General features: G+C 41.7%; 1 protein-coding gene across 15 annotated transcripts in view; it reads left to right on the forward strand.

Annotated features, from left to right (window-relative positions):
* Positions 1-25913, forward strand: part of TTLL5 (tubulin tyrosine ligase like 5) — a 307802-nt gene that overhangs the window by 48487 nt on the left and 233402 nt on the right. For all 15 annotated transcript variants that reach the window (XM_027120075.1, XM_027120076.1, XM_027120080.1 and 12 more), the window contains 6 exons: positions 7501-7602; positions 9416-9507; positions 10278-10385; positions 21928-22009; positions 23613-23674; positions 24844-24938. In XM_027120075.1, coding sequence (XP_026975876.1) covers positions 7501-7602; positions 9416-9507; positions 10278-10385; positions 21928-22009; positions 23613-23674; positions 24844-24938 — 541 coding nt within the window. The remainder of the gene's footprint in view (positions 1-7500; positions 7603-9415; positions 9508-10277; positions 10386-21927; positions 22010-23612; positions 23675-24843; positions 24939-25913) is intronic.

Raw genomic sequence — 25913 nt, forward strand, 5'->3', positions numbered from 1 at the left:
TTTTTTTTTTTTGCGGTACGCGGGCCCCTCACCGCTGTGGCCTCTCCCGCCGCGGAGCACAGGCTCCGGACGCGCAGGCCCAGCGGCCATGGCTCACGGGCCTAGCCGCTCCATGGCATGTGGGATCCTCCCGGACCGGGGCACAAACCCGTGTCCCCCGCATCGACAGGTGGACTCTCAACCACTGCGCCACCAGGGAAGCCCTGAACTGGACTTCTTGAATAGGGAAAAGACCTCAAGTTTATGCTTACTGTGTCTCAAGGATATCATAGCAATATGTTCTGCAAATTATTCCAAAGGTATTTCACCCACAGTATTAATAGCCCTTGCTATTGGTAAAACTCGGCATTGTTTTAAAGCCTCAATGGCTCAGATGCAAAATGAGAACAATACTAATATTTATTATAGAACTTACTGCAGATGTGCTAGTGCTTTGGCTATTGGCTGTGTGTTGGAAGTCAGAACCCACTGAATTGAGTAACTCTTCTCTTGCCTTCAGCAGGAACTGAGTATATATATTTATATATTTTTAAAATGGATGCTCTTTCTTAGAATAATTTGGAAAACAAATTTTTAGAAATTTGGATTAAACTGTGAAACAAAAGAAAAAGAATTTTCAGGGTTTTGGCTATTTTACCTAAAAGTATAGGCGAATATAAAAGCTTTACAGTAGTACATTATGACAGGCTATTAGCCAGTCCTGCAAGGGGTGCATTGCTCTGCACAATAACTTCCATGTGCCTAAGTCCCTGTGTCTTAACCACTGTGTGTCTTGGCACTCATCTCCTGCTCTTTAATCCTCAGAAGCCATTCGACTGTGTCATTACTTTCAACAGTAGTCTACAGCATCTCCAGATCTGCAGCCTCTAGTAATCTTGGGTCACGTTTGTTTTAAATAGACATTACTGAAGGTAATCAGTTTGGGATGAGATCACTAGACCATTTTACTTTGAGGCTCAAAAAGGAAAACCATAATCTTTCCTAAAGAGACAGAACTGGTGGCAGTGTAATTGGTTTCCTTTTTCAGAAAAGAAGGGTCTTATCCCATATCACTTCTGTTTGGGGCCTCAGAATGCATGTTTAATGACAGAAAGATTAAGTTGATTTCATAAGACGGTTCTGTGAAGTAAGAATTTTGTGTAAATTCTTTACCTTCTTAAATTTACTAAAGAAAAAGACCCTAAATAGTTTCTTTCTAGATTAATCATTTCAGTTGTCCTTGCTTTATTAACATAGGAAGTAGAAAGACTCTTGTTATTTTCTTATACGTGGGCACAATATTGAGACGTTTTAAAAAATTGTCTTAGTGGTGTTTGAGTCCAGTGTTTTGCGCCTTCCTACTTTTTGAGTTTCACGTGTATGTTACTGTTTTACACCAGCAGGGGGCGCTCAAGTTTCCAGAGAGGGGTGCTTTTCTCTACCAAAATGGTGTAGGGTTTTTTTCCTGACAGAGGTGGAATCCAAAAAGACTTTGTTCTGGATTTTACAGTTTTAGGTGGATCCAGTATGTGGTCTAAATGATTTGACGAGGCCCTTTTTTGAGACAAAGCTAATAGCCAAATTTTCACTGAAACAGGAAAAATTAAAAGTTGAAAAAAATTAAAACAAAATTGAGTTGAAAATCAAATGTGCTATCATATTAGAGACCCAAAGATAGGTAGCACTGTCAGCTGCAGGGAAATGAAAGTGCCCGTCCAGAGAACTGGGAGAGATCCATCCGCACGGTGGGTTGGGAAGATGGGACACTGAGAAGGCCCGGGTCAGGGACCGCCTCTCTTCTACTCAGCCATATTATTCAGTGGAAATTCAGAAGAGATCCCAAAGCATTTGTAATGCCTCTGCCTTCCTCCCCACCCCCAGTTACTTCTTCAGTAGCCTTCCTTGCTAATTAACACTGGCTCCGCAGGGATATTTACCTTTTCTCTGCTGGATTCCTGTGGTTTTGAAAGAATTCAGGTACTTGCCGGTTGCCAAGGAATTCAGATTACCTCACAGGCTGCACACTGTCCAGAATCTGCCATAGCAGCAAGAGGGGGAAGAGACACCAACAAGGGGAAGAAACCCCTCTCCAGTGCTCATTGTCACCCTCCCTGGCAGGCCCTTGCTGTTTGTGAAGTTTGAGTCATTTCTGGCTCTGAAGACCAGGGGATCAGGCTGGTAATCCCCTCCCAGACGGCTCCGCAGGGCGCTGCCTAGTCACTGCAGCACTTTGGCAGTCTCCCGGCTGCAGCTGGCTGACAGCAGATCAGAGGGCTCTTGGGCCTCTTGTTCTCTTCCATAAGATTTTTCTGGGTCAGGCCAGGATGAAACCCAGTGGCTCCTGGCAAGGCTGCCTGAGGTGCTGTCTCTTCATCCTCCAGGCCTTTCTGGCGCTGAATGGTTACACCTGCTGAAAGATAACACATGTGCCACAGCCAGGGTCTCCTGAGAGTTGGCCTCCCTTACTTTGTACATTTGTAGTGAATGTTTGTTAGAACATGTAGCTATCAAAGCGGGGTTGGGGGGTTCGGTTTAACTGTCCTACATCTAGACTCTCCGTAACTCTGACTGTGGTGTCGTATTCATAGAAGAACAAAGTCGTTTTTGAACGGGGGAAGAGAGTTCCAAAGACCCCACTAACTCTGCTTTCCTTCCTGTTTGAGTTCCATGTTGGTAAAGTTCCTGAACAAGCAGCTCAGCTGTAGTTTCGGTTAGTGCTTATCAGGTACCTACTGTATGTCTAACATTGAAACCCTTCCTTCACATACACATTCAAGAGTTTGAGACAGTTATCATCATTGTATTGATTCTCACTGAGAAACATTAGAAAGCAAAAAGGAAATGTAGTTTTTGATTTAAGAATTTGTCAGAATAAAGGTTATCTATATATATCTTAATGTGGCAAAAAAAGAGAGAAAAGGGCATATCATTCTCTGTTCATCATAGGTGGTGAAATAGAGCTCAGGGTTTCAGATTTACAAAGAAAGTAGGAACCCCCCCATTCCTTTGTTCTTTTTTTGTTTGTTTGTTTGTTTAAAGGTCAAGGCTATGAAATTCTGTCATGAGAGCTTTTCCTAAATCTTGATTTCATTAAGAGGGAGGTTCAAGACTTAATTCATCGTGTACATTTCAGTATGTGTTAGGAGCAGTGTTTGCAAACTTGGTTGTGGGCTACCTAGTAGAGAATTACCTCTTTTAGGTGTTTCTGATAAAGAAATTGTGTTGAAGCTTTCAGACCTAAATAGGGTGAAGTTTGATATGTGAAGATCTAAATCACAAGTCACAAACTTAAATGCTTACAAGGACATTCACTGAAAAGTTTGGCCCAGTGGAGACTGGAGAACCAGAGATCACATACCCCACCTAAAGGGTATTTACTATTCATTGGCAGCAAGTCATTGATATGTGGTAGTGCTGTGGTCTGGATGCTACCTCCCGAGTTCATATGTGGAAATCCTAACCCCCAAGGTGATGGTATTAGGAGATGGGGACTTTGGGAGGTGATTAGGTCATGAGGGTGGAGCCCTCATGAATATGATTAGTGCCCTTTAATATAAGAGGCCCTGGAGGGATTCTTTACCCCTTCCACCCTGTGAGGACACAGCAGGAAGGTGCTGTCTGTCTGCCTGCATCTTGACCTTGGACTTCCAGCCAACAGAAATAAATTTCTGTTATTTGTAAGCTACACAGTTTATGCAGTTTATAGTATTTTGTTACGGCAGCCTGAATGGACCAAGACAGGTGGTATTGCCAGATCTTCTGGTTTTTTAAGGGAGGCTGAAAAATCTAGATTTTTATTGAGAAACTTTTGTTTGTAAACTTTCAATTTTGAAACCATTTCAAAGTTATGGGAAAGCTGTAAAAATAGTATGAAGAACTGCCTTTTAACTTTCCTCTAGAGACCACAGTCAAATTTGGCCATCTGTCCTGATAATGTTCTTTATAACAGAAAGCTCCAAATCCAGGATCACATGTTATATTTAGTTGTCAAGTCTCTTCAGTCTCCTTATATCTGGAACATTTACTCTGTCTTTTCTTGACTTTCATGACTTCAGCATTTTTTAAGATTTAGGCCGGTCATTTTTGTAGAATGGCCCTCAATTTGTGTTTGTCTGATATTTTTTCATAATTAGACTGAGGTTATGTATTTTTGGCCAGAATGTCACAGAAGTGATGCCATGTTCTCATTGCATTAGATCCGATGGTACATGATAACTATTTAGTGGTGTTTGAGCACTTAAGACAATGTCTGGCAGATTTCTCCACTGTAAATTTACTTTGTTTTTCCCTCTGTAATTAATAAATATCTTATGAAGAGATACTTTGAGACCATGTAAAATCTCATTCTTCATCTCACTTTCACCCAACAATTTTAATATTCATTGATGTTTCTTGCCTGAATGAATTATTACTGTGATGGTTGTGGAGTAATGATTTTCTAATTCCATCATTTCTTTTACTTTTATTATTTGGCATTTTACTCCCAGGAAGAGTTTTCTCTCCATCCTGTTCACTTATTCATTTGTTTATATACACCAATGTGGACTTAAGGATTCCTGTGTTATTTAATGGGTTGTAATCCTTTACTATCGTGATTTATTTTGATGCTCAAATTGTCCCAGATTTGGCCAATGGGAGCCCGTTTAAGCTGACTTTTGTGTCCTTCTGACATGTCCCCTCATTCTTTGAGCACAAGATATTTCAGGCTCATCTTCTTTCTCTGTCCCAGCCTGGAATCAACTATTTTCTCCAAGGAGCAGTGGTTGCTTTTAATGGAGGATAGTATTTAGACATACAGATCCAGGTGCTAGATATGCTCATTGTTCTGGGGTGTCTCTGCTATCAGGTCCTTGCAATGGACATACCTAGGAAATACGTGTATAGATATACGTACCTGTACACATACATACACATTTACATCTATATTTATTTCTGTATCTCTATATTGAAAATCAGGAGTTCATACAAATACCTCCAATTCTAGCTCAAAACTACAGCATTCATTCTAGCTTTTTCCCTTTCCATATTTTTTATCTTTTTTCCAACAGTGAGAAATCTGACTTCTATTATCTTCAACATATTGATTTACTCAGTTCCCTCGTATGTAGCCAGTCTCCCAACCTCCCTGTCACTACCCCATTCAGATGCCCTCCTTGTGTGGACTTTGACCCTTGTGGGGCACCACCCTGCTTAGATAACCTCCTTGTACTGCCTCTGGGCTGCCTTCCCGTCCTGTCCACCATCTTCCTCACATGGGCCCTGGCTGCCACTGGGCTTCAGGAAGGAAGGTCTGAATTTTAAATGCTGGCCAAGTTATTCAAGTTTAAAAACAAAAAACAACCTTTGTAGGTTAATCAGAACTTGATTAGTAGGCCAGATCTAAGACTAATGGGACCTCTGATCTGGAAAATAAGAAGAAAATGTTGGAAAATGGTGATCAGAGCTGAATGTGGTTTGTTTAATCCAGATTTTAGTGAGAACCATAAGCTCTTCCTGCGTTAGGAGGAAAGATGAGCATATACACCTGCCTTTCCTCTACATGGTCTTCTGCATTCCTTGTTCAGCTGACTGAAATAAAGAGTGTAGCACTTTTGCCCTTTTGGGTAACTTTTCCACTGAGCTTAGTTTTTTGTTTTTGTTTTCTCTAATTCTTACTTCTTCTTATACTTAGAAGAAATGTAACATTAATGATCTTGTCCTTCCTGAGTTTCAGAATATAAATGTCCCAGCTAAAAGGAAGACTAGGAAGAAGAAAATTGATATTTTTTTTAGAGATGCAGTCCTATTGAAAAAAGGAGGATAAGAATGACAGATGTGTTGGGTACCAGTTTACAGTTAACTGCCAGGCCTTTGCCAGTCTTTTCATGTTGACCAAATTAGATCAGGTACTTGTATTTAAAAGAGAAGAAAAACCTCTTTCTCTGAAGCAGAACCTTTTCCCTCCCTCTAAATCATTATTTTGGGGGAGAGATGGCAGGTGGTATGTCACTGTGAGGTAATGTCTGGTTGAGGCAGGCAGCCTCTGTGAAGCCTGCCTGGGCCCCCTTCGCATTTCACAAGAATTCAGAGAATGACTATTTCCCGCTTGATTGGAGAATCTCTGACGAAGGAAGATTGGGATGTATAGGTAAGGTTTACCCACCACGGAGTGACATGGGTGAAGTTAAGTGATAACTGCCGGAAGTTTCTGGAAAATCTGAGGTCCTTCTCATGCATAGACGTCATGCTCATCAGACTCTTGCCCCTTAGCCATACATGCCTGGTCAACATTTTCTCTTTGTCCACATCCTTCTTCCTGGCCTCATGTTTGTTTATTTTAGTTTTGGGGTTTCTTTTTTGGTTTGTTTTTTTTTATTTTTCCTTTTTCCACTCTTCTTTCTTTGGCTCTTGTAGATTTCTAGTACAGGGAATTAGGGAGCAGAGATAGTGGGTGAATGAGAAGAAATAGAGGAGAAGAAAAATTTTAAATGCTGCCCTTCAATGTGGTAAAAATTCACGTTGACTTCATAGTCTGAGTAAGCACATGTAAATAATTTGTAAATCATGTGAAAATAAACTTGTGGCCTTCCAGGATTTTTTTTCACACACTTGGTTGTGCCTGTGGGGAAAACCACTTTAGTGAAGGGTGATACGGTTAGCGTGGTATGTAAACAGGGGGTGATATTTACCATAACCGTTCGCCTCGAGTGTACTTTTGTTGATGCTGAGCATCACTGGAAAGTTTTCTCTTTCCTCGGCTACTTCCTTCAGAGGCACATATATTTTATACTTCGGTCTTCTTTTGACAACAGTCCAGGATATCAAATTGCTGCTCTGTTTTCAGTGGGCTCCGTGTTTAATCCCCCTTTTTGCCATCATTCCAAATTCAGGAATTAATCCACTCTACACTCGTATTTATGCTGTTCTGCAGACTTAGGCTTTGTATGCTGTTAATGCTGCCATTATTGTTCTCTTAATTTTATAGATCAGTTCTGTTTTTTCCTATGGATGTGAGTTCTAAGTCTTTATATTATTATGCTGTCCTTTTTTTCTTTTTGCATAATATTTTCCATAGAATGCTTTAGTACCAGGCACTGTGTAGGCACTCAGGTGTTTCTTGACAGGCTAATGTCCCATCATCCACAGCATCCTATACACGGTTTCCTTGACTGTGAATAACTTTGTTTTCACTTTTCATCTTTCCTATCCGTCTAAGGTTCTGTATCAAAAAAGCAGCATCTCGTGGTTAAGAACGTGGGTTTTGGAGTCAGTGTGATTTGGGGCAAGTCACTTAATCTTCCAGATCATATTTTAATGTTAATATCTGTTTTAAAAATTAGACATAATGGTACCTCCTTCAGAGAATTGCTTTAATGATTGAATTAAATGTGATATTGTACATGAAACACTTAGCGTGGGGGTTGGCACTTAATAAGCACTCAGCATTTGAGGAGGATGCCACCTCCCTGCATTAATATCTCATTGATCCTGTATTTTATCGAAGCCCTGTTCCTGACATTTAACCTGTGCCTTTTCTTTCAGGTTTGCCACTGTACGATATGACCAAGGAACCAAGAATATTCGGAACCAGTTCATGCACCTGACCAATTACAGTGTGAATAAGAAGAGTGGAGACTATGTCAGGTACTGGCTGCGCCTGAGCCAGGAGCCAGGGAAGTCGGTCTCCGAGGCATTCATTGGAGAAGTGCAAAGTTAACTTGTTGCACTGGAGGAAAACTTTACGCTCATATCCATGTAACTTAGAGCTATTGGAGTCATTTCATGTAGTTCTGAGGCTTACCTGCTACAGCTTCTCTATTGCTTGCCCACCTACAATGTCCCCTTTCTCCACCAAAATATGCCTTCCTTCCCGAGTTTCGTCTGCCTCATTGTCAAGTTCCCTCACTTGACTTAGAGGTAGGAATTTTATAGGCATATGGAACTTTTTCGAAGTCAAGAAATTAGGTCATTTCGGCACTTGGCAAAATGTATCAAAAGCTTCAAAAATGCTTGTGCCCTTTGACCCAGTAATTCTATTTCTAGGAGCTTAACCTTAAGAAATACAGGATTTATACACAAGATTAGAAACAAGAATGTGCATCACTGTACATTGTCAGGTGGAAAAAGCAAGTTACCACACAGTACATGCAATTTAATTTCTTTTTTGAATATGTAAGATAACTAAAGCTGTTTTTTCCCCCCCGAGGGGGCGTGGGAGAGAGAAGAAAACTAGAAGGATATATCTTAAAATGTTAACAGTCTTTAACTATAATGGATGGGATTTTGGGTGGGGGATGTCTGTCTTCTTCTCTGTACTTTTATGTTATTTCCTAAGTTTTTCTAAAAGAAACACTTTTATGATCGGGGGAAAAAACGTTAGGAATAAATTAAATAAAAAAAGAAATGAGGCCATCTCAGAAAAAGATTCAGTGGAACGGAGTACCAGCCCAGCTGTGTGGAAATATTCTTTCTGCTGTGTTTTCTTTCATCCTGATAATTTTGCCAGAAACTGGAAAAATAAAAAAGAAACCCAAACAGTTACTTTCTACTCAGACTAAAAATAGGTGCCTAGAAGGTCCAAGGAAAAAAAGAAAGGAATCTGGAAGTGATGGCATAGTTGCCGAAGCTATATAGATTTCATTGAGTGTCCTGTGACCAGTGTTAGGAATTGGTTGAAGATGCAATATCTTGCACTTTGGAAGATGAGCAAAGATGCAGCTGGTGGGTTGCGGGGTGGTGATAGGGAATAAGGGGGCAGCTGTAAAATACAGGTTTCAGATTGCAAGACCCTTCCAACAATCTGGGAATGTGCCCTGTTTGCCACTTTGTTGCTGTAGTGGTGGTGTACTTCATTACTTCTGTTGTTGCTCTAGTGCATTCTCCCTTGGGTGATACCTCAAAAGGTATCCAAAAAAGCCGTGTCTATCACTAGATAGAAGGGAGCTCACTTCAGAGGCCAGCGCAGTTCTGTCCAGGGTTAACTCATTAAAATGCTGCGCTAGATTAGCTTACTAGCCCATCTAGACTCAGTTCTGGTCTGAAAATGGCATTAGAGGCCGGTTTGTGGGCTCATGTGACATTTACCTCAAAGACAAGGTTAGTATCCCCAAGCATTTCAATGTGTTAATGTTTTGTAGCCATTCTTAAATTTGTTTACATTCTTTCACAAATTTCTTCTACTGGTTCATGATGCATAATTGTTTGGTTAAGGAGGAATTTGCCTTCCTTTCCCCTACCCACCTCATTAAGGCAAGTTATATGCATTTTCATTTCAATGGAAGAAACTGGTACAAAAGCGTATATGACAAAAAGGACCAAGAAAAAGCGGGTGAGTGGAAGTCAGCAAAGGGAATATTTTTCTAAAGACCGATAAGGAAAGAAGGCTATTTGTAAAAAATCTTGTTTCTAGAGCCAGGCCTAGTTGCATATGTGACATTGATCCATGAATTTGTTTTAGTTGTGATGATCCGGAAGTGGAGGATTATGGGAACAAATGGAGCATGAGTGCTATGCTTAGGTATCTGAAACAGGAAGGCAAAGATACAACTGGTGAGTACCAGGGCTTTTTCCTTTTTGACTTCTCTTCTTCGTATAACTGTACTATTATCTCTAACCAGGAGTCATTCTCTCGAATTCTAATAGTGTTGCTGAGATGTCTGATGGGATCATTGTTCTTGGTGTTAATTTTTCCTGCCCTTTACAAGATGGAGAACAACAGGCTTACTTACCATGGCTCCCCAAATCCCTTCTCTTGTTTCTAGTTTGGAAGACAACTTTTTCCTTTAGTTTTTAGGGAATTTATCCTTCTTGAATGTCGAACTGCTCACTAAAATATGGTCAGCTTTTTACATAACAAATTGTCTATCTCCATATTGGCCCTGAGTTCACATTTTCCTAAGGCAATCTCTTTCATTCCTGCTTGATGAATTGGAGAATGGACAGTGTCAAGTTTGAGTACAAAGGCTTGGAATCAAAATGGACACTGTCGCTGAGCCTTGAGCAGAATGGGAAGCAGTGTGCCGAAAGGCCTATCTCAGTCCACAAAGGGAAGGGTGAGAGGAGGAGAGTGAGAAGCGGGGAAGGCTCCTTTTCCAGTCTGTGTCTATCTCTTGTCATAGGAGACCACTTGAGTACATCCCCCAGCACCTCCATTCTTGCCTGTGTCCCTCTGTTCACAGACATGCCTTCTCCTGGAGCACCCATTTGTAAGACTGCCACATGGAGACTTCTTTGAATGAGCACATGTGCTGTTATAATTATATTGTGTTCTGGAATCCAGTCCTAATCCATGCATTATAGTGGTTTTTTTTCTTTTGTAGCATTGATGGCCCATGTAGAAGACCTGATCATTAAGACTATAATCTCTGCTGAACTAGCTATTGCCACAGCCTGTAAAACTTTTGTTCCTCATCGCAGCAGTTGTTTTGGTAAGGAGACTCAAGAAGCTTAACATATTTTGTGAAAAGGGGCTTGGGAAATTGGGATGGGATACTGGGGTAGAGAGGCTTAGTGATTCTACAAGAGTAAAAGGTATGTGGTGGACTTTTATTTCTTTCTAAACTCACGTAGCGTATGAAGAGGCCGGTGATGAACTTAGTTGGAGGTCCCCTGAGGACTAACTAGCTTTCGGTGTGGGAAGCAGGGATTGTAACTAAAGTGTGGGTCTCTTTGTCAGAGCGCAATCAGAAAAAGTCTGCAACGGACTGTACAGGAATCCAGCTCTAACAAATATATTCCAGAGCTCTTTGGCAGCCAGACTGGGAACTGTTCCAAGAAGCTCTGGCTGGTACCAGTATGTGCTTTCTCCCATTTTCCAATGGCTCCTCCTTTTTGTTTTAGTCTTCTTTCTGGTGGGTTCCCCACCCCCACCCCTTCTTTCTTCCCTTCCTCTTCCTCCTCCCCTTCTCTTCTCTCCCACCCCTAATTTCCTATTTGCACAGAGAAGGAGTAAGAAGCAGATCACAACTACTGGACCAGGAAGCCTGTTGCTCACTGACCGGCTAGTTGTGACTGTAGCACCGAGGGTGCCTGCCCCCATTTGCTGTCTGTGTGGATGTGAGTCCTTAGTGATTGCTGGTATGCATGTCTGTGCAGTCACACAGGCTTTCAGCAGGTGGCAGGCTGTGTTAGTAAAACACAGTAGGGTCATTGATGGGGGGATAATTAAAGGAATACAGTAGGAGACAGCGTAACAGAGAAGTAAAGAACATGGGCTGTAGAGCCTGACAGACTTAGTTTGAGACCCATTTGTACCCCTTATTAGTTTTCTGATTTTCAGCAAGTTACTCTAATCCTGTTTCCTCAACTATAAAATGGCAGTAATGATGGTTCCTACCTTCTAAGTGTACCTTGAAGGGCAAATGAGATGACGTACGCAAAGCACTATTTGTACTCCATAAAAAGTTTTTTTTTATTATTTTTATAATTAGACATTATAATTCTTGATCTCTTTAATCGATTATCATAACAGCTTGTACTTGAGGGGCACTAAACAAAGGGAAGTGTTGAGACTCTGAATAGAAGATGGTAGATAAACCAGGACCTAAAATTATACAGGCAAAGAAGAGGTTATGATATGTGTATATCTTCTTAAAATGCAAATATGTTCATGTCTTCTAAAACCCTTAAATGGCTCCCTAGACTTAACTTGTAAATAGATACTTGATAGGACTTCAGAGCTTCCAAGGATCTGACCCCAGTTGACTTTTCTAGAATTCCATTTCCCCTCCTACACCTTAGAATCCAGTGGTGCCACTGAGGACTCCATGCCTTTGTGCCTCTCTGTAGGTCCTGCAGTCCAGCTAGACTCTGCCCCTGTCTGCCCTACACACTCCTCTTTATATTCTGAGACTCAGCTTGACGTCTCCTCCAGGAACGCTTGCCTAACAAAGTGCCCTGTTGCGTCTCCTCTCTCCTGCTGTTCTGTACTTGTTCCATTATGTTCTCTTCCTACCGGTAGTCACTGAGCTTATCGTCTTGAATTCTTAGTAGTCATTGTGTCTCCCCTTCCACTCTCACCCTGTTTCTGCCGAACCAAACCTTTTATCATCTCTTTTCCTAACCCTTTGCCTTTGCACCTGCTTTATCCTGTGCCTGAAATATCTTTCTCATGTTACTTTACCTAAAAGATAACTGACATCTTTTCAAGATAAAGTCAAGTATCACTTCTTCGGTGACGTTTTCCCTAAGTCTTCCCATCAGAGTTAGCCACCTCGACCCCAGCACTCTGTTCAGTCTCCAGCGACGCCCGCATGTCCTTTAGTTCCTGTTTACGTGTCTGTCTCCCCCACTGGACTGGAAGCTCCTTGAAGACAGCAACAGCGTCTCCCTTGTTTTTGCGCCTTCTGTGCATAGCAGCGTTTTTTGCTATTGAAGGATGTCCGGGAAATGTTTGTTGAATGAATGATTGGTCTTGATTTAATTGCCTTTTGGTGGCCTGACAGTAGGCTTCCCAATGGATCTGGTGTGGTAAGGGCCAGGGGCTCTTAGAATTATTGCAGACTTTTTGAGGAGGGAGTGTGGGAAATATGACTCCAACTGCAAAAACCTTATTAGATTAAAAAAAAATTAAACATTTCTTTTCTACATCTACTTGGCTCTTCTGTGAGAGTAAACTTCTAGTAGCTCTTAATGTAAAAATCTCTGTTCTGGAAATCATCACAAGCTCTTCTGAATGTTTCCTTTTCTATTTTATTTCATTACCAGATTGCCTTTTGGAAGCTTAAGAATTTCTTGACCTTAATGGCATTAGAAGTTCTGATGTGAGAGAAGCAGTGACTTTCTCTGACTCAGTGAAATGCCGCCTAAGACTATTTCATCAGCCATGGGTCTCCAGCCCCCTCCCTGCTTGTGTTCAGTTTTAATAAACTGAGTGCATCTGGAGTTTTTTAAACTGTTGACTATCTTCTTGGCTTTTGTGGTTCTAACTCCACTTCCTGTCAGCCCTGGGATTTTGTGTGCTTCGTTAACTTGCCCCCATCAGAAATGATTTTGTATACGTGTGTCTATTTGTGTGAATCTCTTTGCCTCCCACTGGTTCCCAGCCTCCCCCGGGGTTTAAGTTACAAGGAATAATCTGGGTTTTTTCTTTTGTTTTTCATTTGTTTTAGAGTAAACAGGAATTGAGAGCTTCCCAGAAGAATTTGGCTTGAACAGAGCATTGGTGTTTTAGAGGAAGCTAATAGTCTGGTGATGGGGTTCACTATATTCTTTTGGTTGTTGTTTCTGCCTTTCCACATTACATGGATCTTTGCCAGAAGCATTCCATTCATATCTAAGTGTTTCTGGCCTATGATTTCTTTCCCACCCTCCCACCTGTAGTGTCCGGCTTTGTATCCAGGTACGGTCAATATTCCCATTCCTTTGTTTATTTATGTAGTTAACTTTTCTCAGTGCCTGCTGTGTTCAGGGTGTAGATTATGAGTTTGTTCCTCTCAAACCAAATTTTACATGGGATGATATATACAGATACCTGCATTGTATTAATAGCATTTAAATGTAGGCTTAGGAACCCTCACAAGCTACCAGAAACTTAGCCATTTGATGCTTTTTAATCGATTTGTACATCCGGAAAGGACCTCAGAGAATAATTAATCCGTATAAAGAAATTGAGGCCCTGAGAAATTAAGACCCTTGCCTCAGGTTCTAGAGCTACTGAGTGGGAGAACTCAGATGAAAGAGACTCAGCTTGGAGAAAGGGGGTCAGAAGATGGGTTTTGGCAATCAAGTCATCTTGGTCATAAGACTCTTGATCAGTAGAACTTTTGATGCCTCTCCCAATAAAACAGACTTTTGACAGTCTAATTTTTACTGCCTTCAGAATTCTGAAAATGTGGTACCATGTGAAGTATATGCTTAAACAGCAGCCCTATAAATAGGGTTGCTTAGGAAATTGGCGCTGTGAGATTACTGGCTATGAGAGCAGCTTTTTGTTTTTTTTTTTTTGAACAGTTGGAGAAAAACAGCCCCAAACAGGATGTTAGCTATCCTTTAAAGATGCTGCTGCTGACAGTGGTTTCATCTATGTGTGTGAGGATGGCTGAAGTGACAGGCTATGACCATGGTCCTCTCTAGCCTGAGAGCGTATGAACCAGCTGTCCTGCCACTTGTAGACTTGATCAGACTGGCCTTGTTTAGGTAAGACCAGTGACATCTTTGTTCAGGACAAACCGTGCTAAGTATACCGCGTTATGTTGGATGGTTGCTGGTTTGGCCTTTTATTGGTATTGTTTAAGACCATTTCACAGGGTAAGCTGACATCCTTAAAGTGGGAGTGTCCGTAAATATTTGTTGGAGGAATGGAAGTAGGCAGCATACATTTTATAATGGAAACTACTTGACCAACAAGAAAAATAATGAAAGTCATCAAACAGTTCACTTTTTGAGATAATTTTCTTTTCTGGCTTATCTCATGCTCCTGTTTAGATGGGAAGTTTACTGTAGAAGGGACTTAGAAGAAAGTACCTACTGTTTGTCAGGCACACTTCATTGGTTATTTCCTTTAGTCCTCTTAAGAGTTTTGTTGGTGTTTAGTACTCATGTTTTATAGACAAGGAAAACAGATTCAGAGAGGTTAAATCATTTGTCCCAGGTTATGCTGTTAATAAATGGCAAAGCCAAGTGTGAGAGCCAGGTCTCTCTGGCTCATTTTCCACCCACATAAAGACAAGTTCTGATGTGTCCAGCCATTTTTGGCATGCTCCATATCCTGGATTCTCCTTCTGCTCTCCTGTAACTAGATCTCAGGAAAAATGATGTCATCCTTTTTAGCAGATCAGGCCTAAAAAAGGGTACTCTTTCTGCTCTAATCAGCAGTACCTAGTTCTAGATATTCCTCTCAAATCTACCTTTGCATATGGTAGCCAGATACCATATTGATTTATTGGACTAGTTAACAAATTGGCTCTGGACTTTTTCTTTTGTTTAGTTCATTTTCCTGTGGGATTTTGGTCTGTTTTTTTTTCCAGATTTTCCTTCTGGACCCCAGATAAAGACTTCCTCCCTAGGTTTTCAACTCCAATCCATAGCCAAGGTGAAAAGAATTTCCTTCATACAATAGCATTTGACTGACAGCAAGAACTGGCTAATGTCAGCACTTCCCAATTTCAGGGATTACAGCTTCAGCTGGGACTTTATTTCTGGGGCGGGTTAGTGGGTTGATTCCAAAACTAGTGGTGTGACATGTTTAGTAATCTCTTAGGACCCGGATGCATTGTTATTTCCCTATCAAATCTTTTCTTCCTCCCTCTCTAGACCATCTTTTATTAAGTTTTTCCTTAATATGTCTTAACATGTAAAAATCTTAATGAGAATTTCTCTTATTTTCTTGATGATTGGTGGCTTTATTATGAGTATTAAGTTTATTATGAGTCTTGCAGTTAAGGTCATTTTTGGGAAGTAGCTGCAAATCATTTTGTCTTTCTCAAAAATTGTAGTGTTTTACATTAAAAAATTTTTTAATTAAAAAATTTGTTTTCTTCTCTTTTTTTTTTTTCTATCAGTATTTTCTTGATTGCTCCCTATGTGCTTTGTGTAGTGCGGACTGTTTGCTATAGAGCAGTGCACGAGACATGGCCCCTGCCCTCGGGTAGTGGGGAGAACCAGACATGAAATGACACAGGACAGCACAAGCAGCAGAGTGACTCGGGTGCTCTCGGAATACACCAGGAGTTACCAGCTATGCCTAGAGGAGCCAGGGAAAGCCATTCCTAGCAGAGGGAATATGACATGCAAAATACAGTGTCATGACACGATGTGGCATGTTCTGAAATGGAAAGTTCAGTGTGACTAGACGTAGCCTGAGTTGGATGAGGCGACGAGTGATAAGGTTATGGAAGTAGTTTGGGGACCGATTGTAGAGGACTGGCACATTTAAATTTATCTGCAGACAATAAACAGCCATCAGAGTTGTTTGAGCAGTGGAACAACAGGATTATTATTTTTCCTTTAACTTTTATCATGACTTGACCCAAAGCTTGGTGTGACAGAATTATAACACAGGGAATACTGTACGACATTATTAGAAGTGCCTAATTTAAAATCCTCCAGGAACCAACTTGACATCAGCGTCTGTTGCTGGGCCAATTCACTGCCTGTCTTTCTGACTGTTAGGTGTGTGTCTTAGAAAGGTAATTCTGGGCTTCCCTGGTGGCGCAGTGGTTGAGAGTCCGCCTGCCGATGCAGGGGACGCGGGATCGTGCCCCGGTCTGGGAAGATCCCACATGCCGCAGAGCGGCTGGGCCCGTGAGCCATGGCTGCTGAGCCTGCGCGTCCGCAGCCTGTGCTCCATAACGGAAGAGGCCACAGCAGTGAGAGGCCTGCATACCGCAAAAAAAAAAAAAAAAAAAAAGAAAGGTAATTCTGATGGCCACATGGAGAATGGACTACAGTGGGGAGAGACTAGTGCTAGGGAAATGATTTGGTGGTAGGAGGTACCCAGTGATAATATACACTCAGTCATGTGACCCAGCACTCCCACTCATAGGTATTGACCCAAGAAAAATGAAACCATACGTTCACACAAATACCTTTACACGAACGTTTATAGCAGTTTTATTCATAATCGCCTAACATTGGAAGCAGCCCAAATGTCTATCAGCTGTTGAACAGATAAGCAAATTGTGGTCCATAAAATGGAATACTACTGAGCAGTAAAAGGAATGAATTACACTACTGATATGTGTGACGACATAGATAAATCTCAAACGCACAACGCTAAGTGAAAGAAGCCACTCTCAGAAGGCTACATACTGTGTGACCCCATTGATTTGACTTTCTGGAAAGGGCAAAAGTCAGATCAGTGATTGCTGGTGGATGGGGAGTGAGGACTGACTGCAGAGTGGCAAAGGGAATACTTGTGATAGAATTGTTCTGCATATCGACTGTGATGGCACTTAAATAACTATACATTTGTCAAAACTCATCAAACTTTATAATTTAGAAGGGTAAACTTTATGTAAATTATACCTCAGTAAACCTATCTTAAAACAAAAAATAAAGATAGGTGGATGAACCTCAAAAACATGCTAAATGAGAGAAGCCAGACTCAAAAGAGTGTATGCTTCCATTTATATGAAACTCTAGAATAGGCAAAAATGATCTACGGGATAAGAAATAAGAATAATAGTTGTCTGGGGGTGAGGCGGCAGGGAGCAGGGTATTTGCCAGGGAGGGCACGAGGGATCTTTCCGGGGTGATGGAAATGTTCTGTGTGTGTTGATATGAGTGTGGGTTACATGGATGTATCAAGACTCACCAAATAGTACACTGAAGGTCTGTCCATTTCATTAAATATATAAATTTTACCTCAAAAGGGAATATAGAAGAAAGGCTGGATTAAAGAGAAACAAAGAGAGAAAGAGATCTGGTAACGTGATGGATTGGGGAGGTGGTAAAGAGAGTGTTTCTAGCTTTGGAGACGAGCGCTTGGGGTTTTCGAAGATGAAGAATAATGGGAAGCCAGACAGGTTTTGGGAGAAGATAACGAGCTGTGTTTTGTTGAGTGTTAAGTACCTGTGGGATATCCTAGTGAAGATGTCTGCAAGGCATTTGGAATTACGGATTTGGTGTCCAGCAGACACTTGACTAAAGATACAGATTTGAATGTCATCATCATAATGTTAATTGCAGCCATGAGAATACACGAGATCACCCGAGAAGAGAAGTAGAACTGAGAAGGAAAGAGACCCGAGGATGCTACCCTGAGCAAGCCTACCAGTGACTAGCTGGGCAGGAGAGAAGGAATGAAAGAAGGAGAGAAAGGAGGAGGACAGTCAGAAGAGAGCAGGGTCCTGGAACCAAGGGAGAGGGAAGTTCCAATAAGTAAGGGTTGTCAACAGTTTCAGATACTTGGGCTTAAAGCAGCAAGGTGGTCTTTGGGGATCACAGTGAGAATAGTCAATTATTAAAGAGTGGCAGCAGAAGCAAATTGTTATGGGCCAGGGAGTCAGTAGGCGTTAAGAAAGTTAGATTGCTTTTTCAAGAGGCTGCTTGAGGGCTTCCCTGGTGGCGCAGTGGTTGAGAATCCGCCTACCAGTGCAGGGGACATAGGTTCGAGCCCTGGTCCGGGAGGATCCCACGTGCCGCGGAGCAACTAAGTCTGTGCGCCACAGCAACTGAGCCTGCGCTCTAGAGCCCGCGAGCCACAACTACTGAAGTCTGTGCACCTAGAGCCCATGTTCCACAACGGGAGAGGCCACCACAATGAGAAGCCTGCGCACCACAGCGAAGAGTAGCCCCTGCTCAACGCAACTAGAGAAAGCCCGCACGCAGCAACGAAGACCCAAGGCAGCCAAAAATAAAATAAATTAAAAAAAAAACGCTGCTTGAAAGAAGTAGGCGGGTAAGGACGCTAATGTAAAATACGAGGTGAAGTCAGGCTTCTTACCATTCACTAGTCACATTTTCAAGTTTGTTTTGATTTGGCTGGGGGCTGAAGGAAATATATCTCACCAAGGAAAATTTTCTTGAGGAAACATTGTTGAATAAGGTGGTAGCAACAGTCCTTTAAAAACACTTGCTTTTCTGTCACGATGAAGACAATGCAGAGGAACAAAGAAAGTAGCTCTCAGAACTGGAAAAGCCTAGCTTGCCTACACCTTTAAACGACAGGAACACTGGTGTAGCTCATCCTGGATACTGAATTTTTGAAATTGTAGACACTGCTGCTAAAACACACAACACTAAAAGGTGAGGAAATTTAATATCCTCAGTACAACCTATTGATACTTTTTACCGTTTAAAATCTTTAATGTCCTCAGAAAAGACCAATCGTCAGTTAAAAGGGTCATTATAAGGACTCTAGTAGCCTGCCAAGGACCCAAATGCTTTTGATTAAGCTGAGTTGATTGTTGTAAGAGATAAACCTGATACAAGTGCTCTCTTTTTCACCCCAGTCCTCTCCCCCAGTTCCCGCCTCTCAGGTGAGCTGGGCTTTGCGCTGTGTTGCAGTGCTATCACATACCCGACCCTCAAGTGATGGTAGATCCAGATGTTAGTTAGATTCAAAGCTGATTTTGAGATCGTTTAGCCCTGGTGGGATTTGTTCACCTGAGTGAAAATTAAGTTGCACTGTAAAGGGTGTTTTCTTTCTTTGGGTTGTTTTTTTGTTTTCCTTTCCCTTTACTTTCCACATTATTGGTTCTCAGCCTTTCAGCTTAGATTCTTAGAATCTGCCTCTTAACTGGGGAGACAGTAAAGTAAATGTGTCAGTTGCTTATTGTGAGGTGTTTAAATAATGGGTCTTATTGATCGTTTTTCTGATTTCAATTTGTGTTCGTTTGTGGCTGATTCTGCAAATGTGATCAATATGTGCACCAGTCATTATTCTCACTCCATTCCTTACGCTATTATTATTATTATTAATATTACCACTTTATGAAATAATTGAATCCTGTGCTTTAGCTTTTAAAAACTGAAGAGAATGTTATTTTTCTTGAATCAGACTCATTATACTTTCTCTGCTTGTGTAATTCTAACATGGATTTGTAGTTTTTGTAATTAGGTTTTTCCTTTTAAATGCCTTTACTAGTGCTGTATCATAGAAAGGGGGGAATATACCATGGGATGACTGAAGGTCAGGTTACGAGAATGTACCAGCTATAAAAGCTATGAATGTGCTACCAGAAATAAGATAGGTAAAGGAGCTTTCTTTTCTTTACACCTTTAAAGTATAGATAGTATATGATTTTTGTGTGGTTACATGAAGGTGAATCCTATCTCAGACTCTCATAGTTTGTGATTATTTTTGCAAATTAAATGGAATCCTAAATAAGTACTATGGAAACCAACTCCTTCATGCAGACTTTACCTGAGAGAGAATTTGAATATGAATGTCTACCTGAATCTATATTGCCTAAATAGGAATTCTGGGTATAGGTTAGCTGAGCATATGGAGATTGACAAATGGCGATTAATAAAGAGAATAGGGGAAGCCAGAGGGAGCTAGTAAAGTATCAGAGAGAGACGATTCCCCCACGCTCCACAGTGAATAAAAGGTGGTGTGGTAAGGAGGATCCAGGTCTCTAGATTCCCATTACACCAGACTTCATGTTCTAGAAGAGAATCTTTGGCACCAGCTTTTTAGAAGCCTACATTTGTTCTATGTTTTTGAGAGTATTGAGAAATGGGAAATCCTTCTTGAAGTAAAGAGATGTGTTTCAAAGTGAATTTCTGGAAAATACCTGGTTGTGTTCCATGGCTGTGAGCTGTGTGGCTTATGACCTCTGGTCGAACTGTAAGGAAGCTAGTCTTTTCTCTTGGGAAGAAGGTGTGTGTAAACAGTTTATCTGAGGGACACAGAGTGGGATGTTTGGGAACGAGTGGGGCTTCTGAAAGTCTGATGTATTTGATGTCTGTATACTAAGGAGGGCTGTGGAGAGGGCCTCATTTTTTTTTTTCTTCTTTAATATTTATTTATTTGGCTGTTGTGGGATCTTTATTGCGGCCTGCAGGATCTTTTGTTGCAGTACGCGGGCTTCTCTCTAGTTGTGGCACGCGGGTTCCAGAGCACGCAGGCTCAGCAGTTGCAACATGCAGGCTTAGTTGCCCTGCAGCATGTGGGATCTTAGTTCCCCAACCAGGGATCGAACCTGTGTCCTCTGCTTTGGAAGGCGGATTCTTAACCACTGGACCATCAGGGAAGTCCCCAAGAGGGCCTCATTAATAATAACAATGAGGGATTTCACTGGTGGCTCAGTGGTTAAGAATCTGCCTGCCAATGCAGGGGACACGGGTTTGATCCCTGGTCCGGGAAGATCCCACATGCCATGGAGCAACTAAGCCCGTGCGCCAGCAAGCCTGCGCTTTAGAGCCTGCTAGCTACAACTACTGAGCCCGCGCTCCACAACTACTGAAGCCCACGCTCTCTAGAGCCCGTGCACTGCAGCTAATGAGCCCATGCGCTGTACCTACTGAAGCCCACGTGCTCTAGGGCACGCGTGCTGCAACTACAGAGCCCACCTACTGCAATTACTGAAACCCACGTGCCTAGAGCCCATGCTGCGCAGCAAGAGAAGCCACCGCAGTGAGAAGCCCATGCACCACAAGGAAGAGTAGACCCTGCTCACTGCAACTAGAGAAAGCCCACGCGCAGCAGCGAAGACCCAATGCAGCCAAAAAAAGTATAATAATGATAATAATGAGAGTAAAGTTTGCCAGCTGAGGTTCCAAAGTTAGCCTCTCATCCCTGCATTCTGGGAGAAGAGCCTGCTAATGGTTCTGGCTTTGGTCTTTGTAACAGTTGGGGACTTAGGGGACAAGAATCAGTAAAGAATCCAGAAGCCATGGAAATTTGATCTCTGGCTCCCTCCCTCCCTCCTTTATGGCTCGTCACAGCCTTGCTTGGCTGCCACTGGCTCTCTCCTTTCTCTTCTGTCTTTCTGTTTTGGGCCAGTGTATTTTATTTTCTACCTTCAAAGAGGAATTGAAACCATAGAGGGGAAAGAATATGTTTTCTGCTTGGATGTTTTCTTGACCTAGGTTGCAGAAGTAAGGTCTTGGTTTAAGAAAGTGTGATGGGAAGATCCTAGAGAGGTGCCTTCTGTAGATTTTCCTGTTTTCAGAGTGTGGTGGGGGAAGTAGTGGGGGAGAACAATCTAGAAAAAGCCCAAAGCAGCATTGATATTGGATGTACTTGTTGCATTCCTTTTCCTAACATTTTTTTTTTTTTTTACCCTTCCAGACAGCAGCAGAATCATGCTGGTTAACTTCTAGAGTCAGGTCACTTTCTGTGTAGAGCTCAGGAATGTCAATAGAGTGGATGATAGAAACTGGAGTTTTATAGCATTATTTTCTTATTATCTCTAGAACTTGATTTCTCTTGGACTTGAAAGTTCTCTACTTCTATTGCCTCTCGATACTTAGCAAATTTCTAGGCCTTTGATGGGAGTTGGTTGGATTGAACCTTCCAGATCTTTGTTCGGTTGTGACATGGAAAATGATCTTGTGTATTGTGTTATGTTGTACTTCTAGAACTCTATGGCTTTGACGTGCTCATAGATTCTACGCTGAAGCCATGGTTGTTGGAAGTGAATCTCTCTCCCTCTTTGGCCTGGTAAGTAGTCTGTTCCATCAACTAGAAAAGGACGAACCTTCAATAAGCAGCTCTAAAACACTTTTTTTTTTTTTGGTCATTTCTCTTGGCGCTGGGAGATTTTTTTCCCCATGGTTATTAGATTGAGATGACTAGAATTTCTAAATTTGGGGGATTTGTGGTATATTGTCAGAGTCCATATTGCAACTATGGACCCCTATCTTACTAGTCAATTTGCAATCTCTGTTTACTGTCTTATTGGGCTTCTAAGGGATGCTTCTTTCATTTTTATCCCCAGTGCGCTTCCTCTCGCGCTCTCTTTTTTTAAGCTTTGTAGGTGTTCTGCTAAGGGTAAAGAAATACATGAGATATTGAATTTCCTTCGCCACCAAAAGTTTATACGTACTCTAATCCACATATACCGTAAAGGTATAGAGCTGGGCCTAGGGTAGTGTAGATAATATCTGGTCCTTTTATCCTGTCCACGTCCTGGTGTTATCCATCCAAGATTAAAGCCTAAAGACTTCAAACAATCTTTAAAAAAAATTTTTTTAACCTATCTATTGTTTAGAAGAAGGAAAGAAACTTATTTTTCAATACCAGAGAAGATTCTGCTTCTATCTGTGGCTACAGCCAGAGTTTCTGTTAGCTCTGTGCTTCTCTAAACAGCTAGAAAACCCAAGAGATTTATGACAGAGACCACCCAGCAGCTGCATTTTTAACAATGAGAAATTTTGGGAAAATGCCAAGTAATCAAATAAAGACAGACTGACTACTTTGTAGGGTGGGAGTTTGGCTTAACCCCAGTAGTAAGGTGTAGAGCTGGATAATACAGATGCTTCAGATGTTGTGCTACACTTTGGTTAAGTCAGCGTTTTGCAGATTTCCCAGCAATGTACATTATACAATGTTAGAGAGCCCCAGGATAAGGCATTGGGTCAGCAGCCAGAGGACTCTGGTTTCTGCAGGAACACCTCAACTCCAAAGCCAGTATGGCATCACTGCCATAGGGATGCCCCCTGCTTTCGGACCATGTTGTTTCTGTTTCCATGTGGGTTCCTGCTGCATCATCTGGTGATATTTTGGTATAACTTGTATTTTTTTTTTTTTTTTGCCTTCATTTGCAAGCCTGCAAGCTTAAGAAGATGGATTTAGAATGGAAAATGAAGCCTTAAAAAATGTACAGAGATAGCCCAAGTTTCTTCTCTTGCATGTGAATGTGATTTGACTACCACAGCAGTAAAAAAAAAAAATTGACCGATGGGCACACTCATCAAAGAGCATATTAAAAATCTGAACCTCTCAAATCCACAGTGATAGTGAAGCAGTGTTATGACCTGTGCAAAGTTTGAATTGCACAATACCTTCTGGAATAAAAAGATTGCATGTCAGGGGATAAGCGCCTTAGATCTGGGCCTGCCTTGCAGAGGATGAGTTTGATGCCAGGCTTTTATTTCTAGAATTTTTGCCCAGAGGTTTTTTTTTCCCCCCATGGATTTGATGTGCATAATGTGTATCTCCTCATTGACATTTGGTAGCTTTGCTGTATTAAGGCCTATTAGGGGCAGCTATTCTGTTAACCTATAAAATTATTGATTGCTCTTTTCTTTCTTTGTTCTGTTAGTGATGCACCTCTGGACCTAAAGATTAAAGCCAGTATGATTTCAGATATGTTCACTGTTGTAGGTGAGTAGTAGTGTTTTCTGAAAACTCATATAAAAGTTAAGCAGTGCATCCATTTTGTCAGGTTCTGTAGGTGTTGCCAACTGGCAGTTTCTCAGCCATGCTAAATGTTTTGTACTAAAAAATGATATTTTCAGGGAAGTGTTTATATGTTTCTATTCCCCCTGGCTCCATCCTGCCCTGAGGCTGAACCACAACTAGGGCTGAGACCTAATTCCTGGGGCACAGGAATTAGGAGCTGAGGAAGAGAATTAAGCAAAGATCTGGACAAAATATATTTTTCTCTGAGCTGAGATAGTGAAACCCACTGAAGAGGCTTTGTTACGAAGGAGACTGGCTGTGTTTCTGCTAGGCAGTCTCTACTGGTGTCGGCGCTCTTCTGTAGTGGTTGTAACTGAAGCAGCCAAGGAAGCAATCCCTTTCTGAGTAGATAAGCCAGAACTTTGAGATGGAGATGGGCAGCCAGGTGGGTATGTTTTGGGTTTGGAGTTGTTGTTGTCTTAAGTACTCTAAAAAGACATGATAAAATACACTTGAAATGAACTGACACTTGGTGTACCAGCAAATGCTGTAAAACTTTGCTACAGTGTTCTCCTTAGATGAGAATTTGCTTCCTTTTAGGAAATAAGTGAAATTGGCCGAAGCTTAATTTCTTAAGCAATGGGTAATCTACAAAGCCCATTTTGGAAGCTGCCAATAGACCACCTTTAGCAGTTCCAGAAGTGGATCCTATAACAGGACAAGACCCCTCACTTGCTTCTGGGTTCTCCTGGTAAACAACATTATTTTCCAGTCACCATCCAGGAAGCCACTTTGAAATAACTTGTCTTTATTAACCACTGTGTGTTTTTAAGTGGTGGTTTGCACTTTTACTCTGAAGTTCATCAGAAGTCTACATCTCTTCTTCCATCAGTATCACATTTCAGCCCCCCAGCTCCCCGAGGAAGGCTGGTTTATCTGCATATATTCCTTACTTGTTTGCTGCAGTTGTGGTGGTTCGAAGTTCAAGTGGAGTATGTGTATGGGAGAGTCATGCCTAAACCTCCTGAGGATGGATCTCTGTAACGTTTGTGACAGTGAAACTGAGTTTGTCCATCTAAAGGAAAGGTGCAGCTAAATCTGCTAATTTCTTAGAAAATGGCAGGCTTTAATATTTCCCATTCCCCATTCAGGGTTTGTATGTCAAGATCCTGCCCAGCGGGCCTCAACCCGGCCAATTTATCCCACCTTTGAGTCTTCCAGGCGAAACCCTTTCCAGAAACCTCAGGTAAGCAAATTCAGCAACAGGAAGCCCCAAGGAAGCTTATTGCAAAGTGGCAGCTGTTGTCAAGGAGTGAGCAGAAGCGCTATGATTATAAGGTCACTTACAGCCGGAGAATTGGGGGACCATTCTAGACAGGAGGCAGTTATATTCAGCCACAGCTAATAGCTTATGCTTTTAATGCTTTCAAACCAACTTACTCTCTGCTTTTTTCTTTCTTTTCTTTTGGCTTCTTTTTTCATTGTCTTTTCCTTTTTTCTTTTTCTCTCTTTTTAAAAATCACTTTCTGTTTTCTCAAATTGATATGCTCATAAACGAGGCACAGAGAGGGAATCTACAAATTCCTCATCATTACTCTGTTGTATTCTTTTTTTTTTTTTAAATTAATTTATTTATTTTTCGCTGCTTGGGTCTTTGTTGCTGTGTGTGGGCTTTCTCTAGTTGCAGTGAGTGGGGGCTACTCTTCGTGGTGGTGTGCAGGCTTCTCATTGTGGTGGCTTCTCTTGTTGCATAGTACGGGCTCTAGGCACGTAGGCTTCAGTAGTTGTGGCTCGCAGACTTCAGTAGTTACGGCTCATGGGCTCTAGAGTGCAGGCTCAGTAGCTGTGGCTCACGGGCTTAGTTGCTCTGAGGCATGTGGGATCTTCCCGGGCCAGGGCTCGAACCCGTGTCCCCTGCCTTGGCAGGCGGATTCTTAACCACTGCTCCACCAGGGAAGCCCTGCTGCATTCTTTTTGATCTTCAGACTAGCTTCGCAGAGAAGATGCTCAGTTGAAATAGTATCTTCTCTACATGTGAGTCTCTTCACAGGGACCCTCAATGATCATGAGGTGTAGATTGAAGTTAAATGAGATAAATGCCTGCAGAAAACTGTGCATGGGTGTCTGAAACATCATCTGACCCAGTGTGGCGCCAGTCTGTGTACTCTGCATTCTTGTTCCAGTTAAACCAATCAGCTCATCATTCTGCCTACCTATTCCA

This window comes from Aethalodelphis obliquidens, unplaced genomic scaffold (genome assembly GCF_003676395.1).
Source record: "Aethalodelphis obliquidens isolate GAN/ISIS:26980383/991018 unplaced genomic scaffold, ASM367639v1 scaffold21, whole genome shotgun sequence".
Lineage (NCBI taxonomy): Eukaryota > Metazoa > Chordata > Mammalia > Artiodactyla > Delphinidae > Aethalodelphis > Aethalodelphis obliquidens.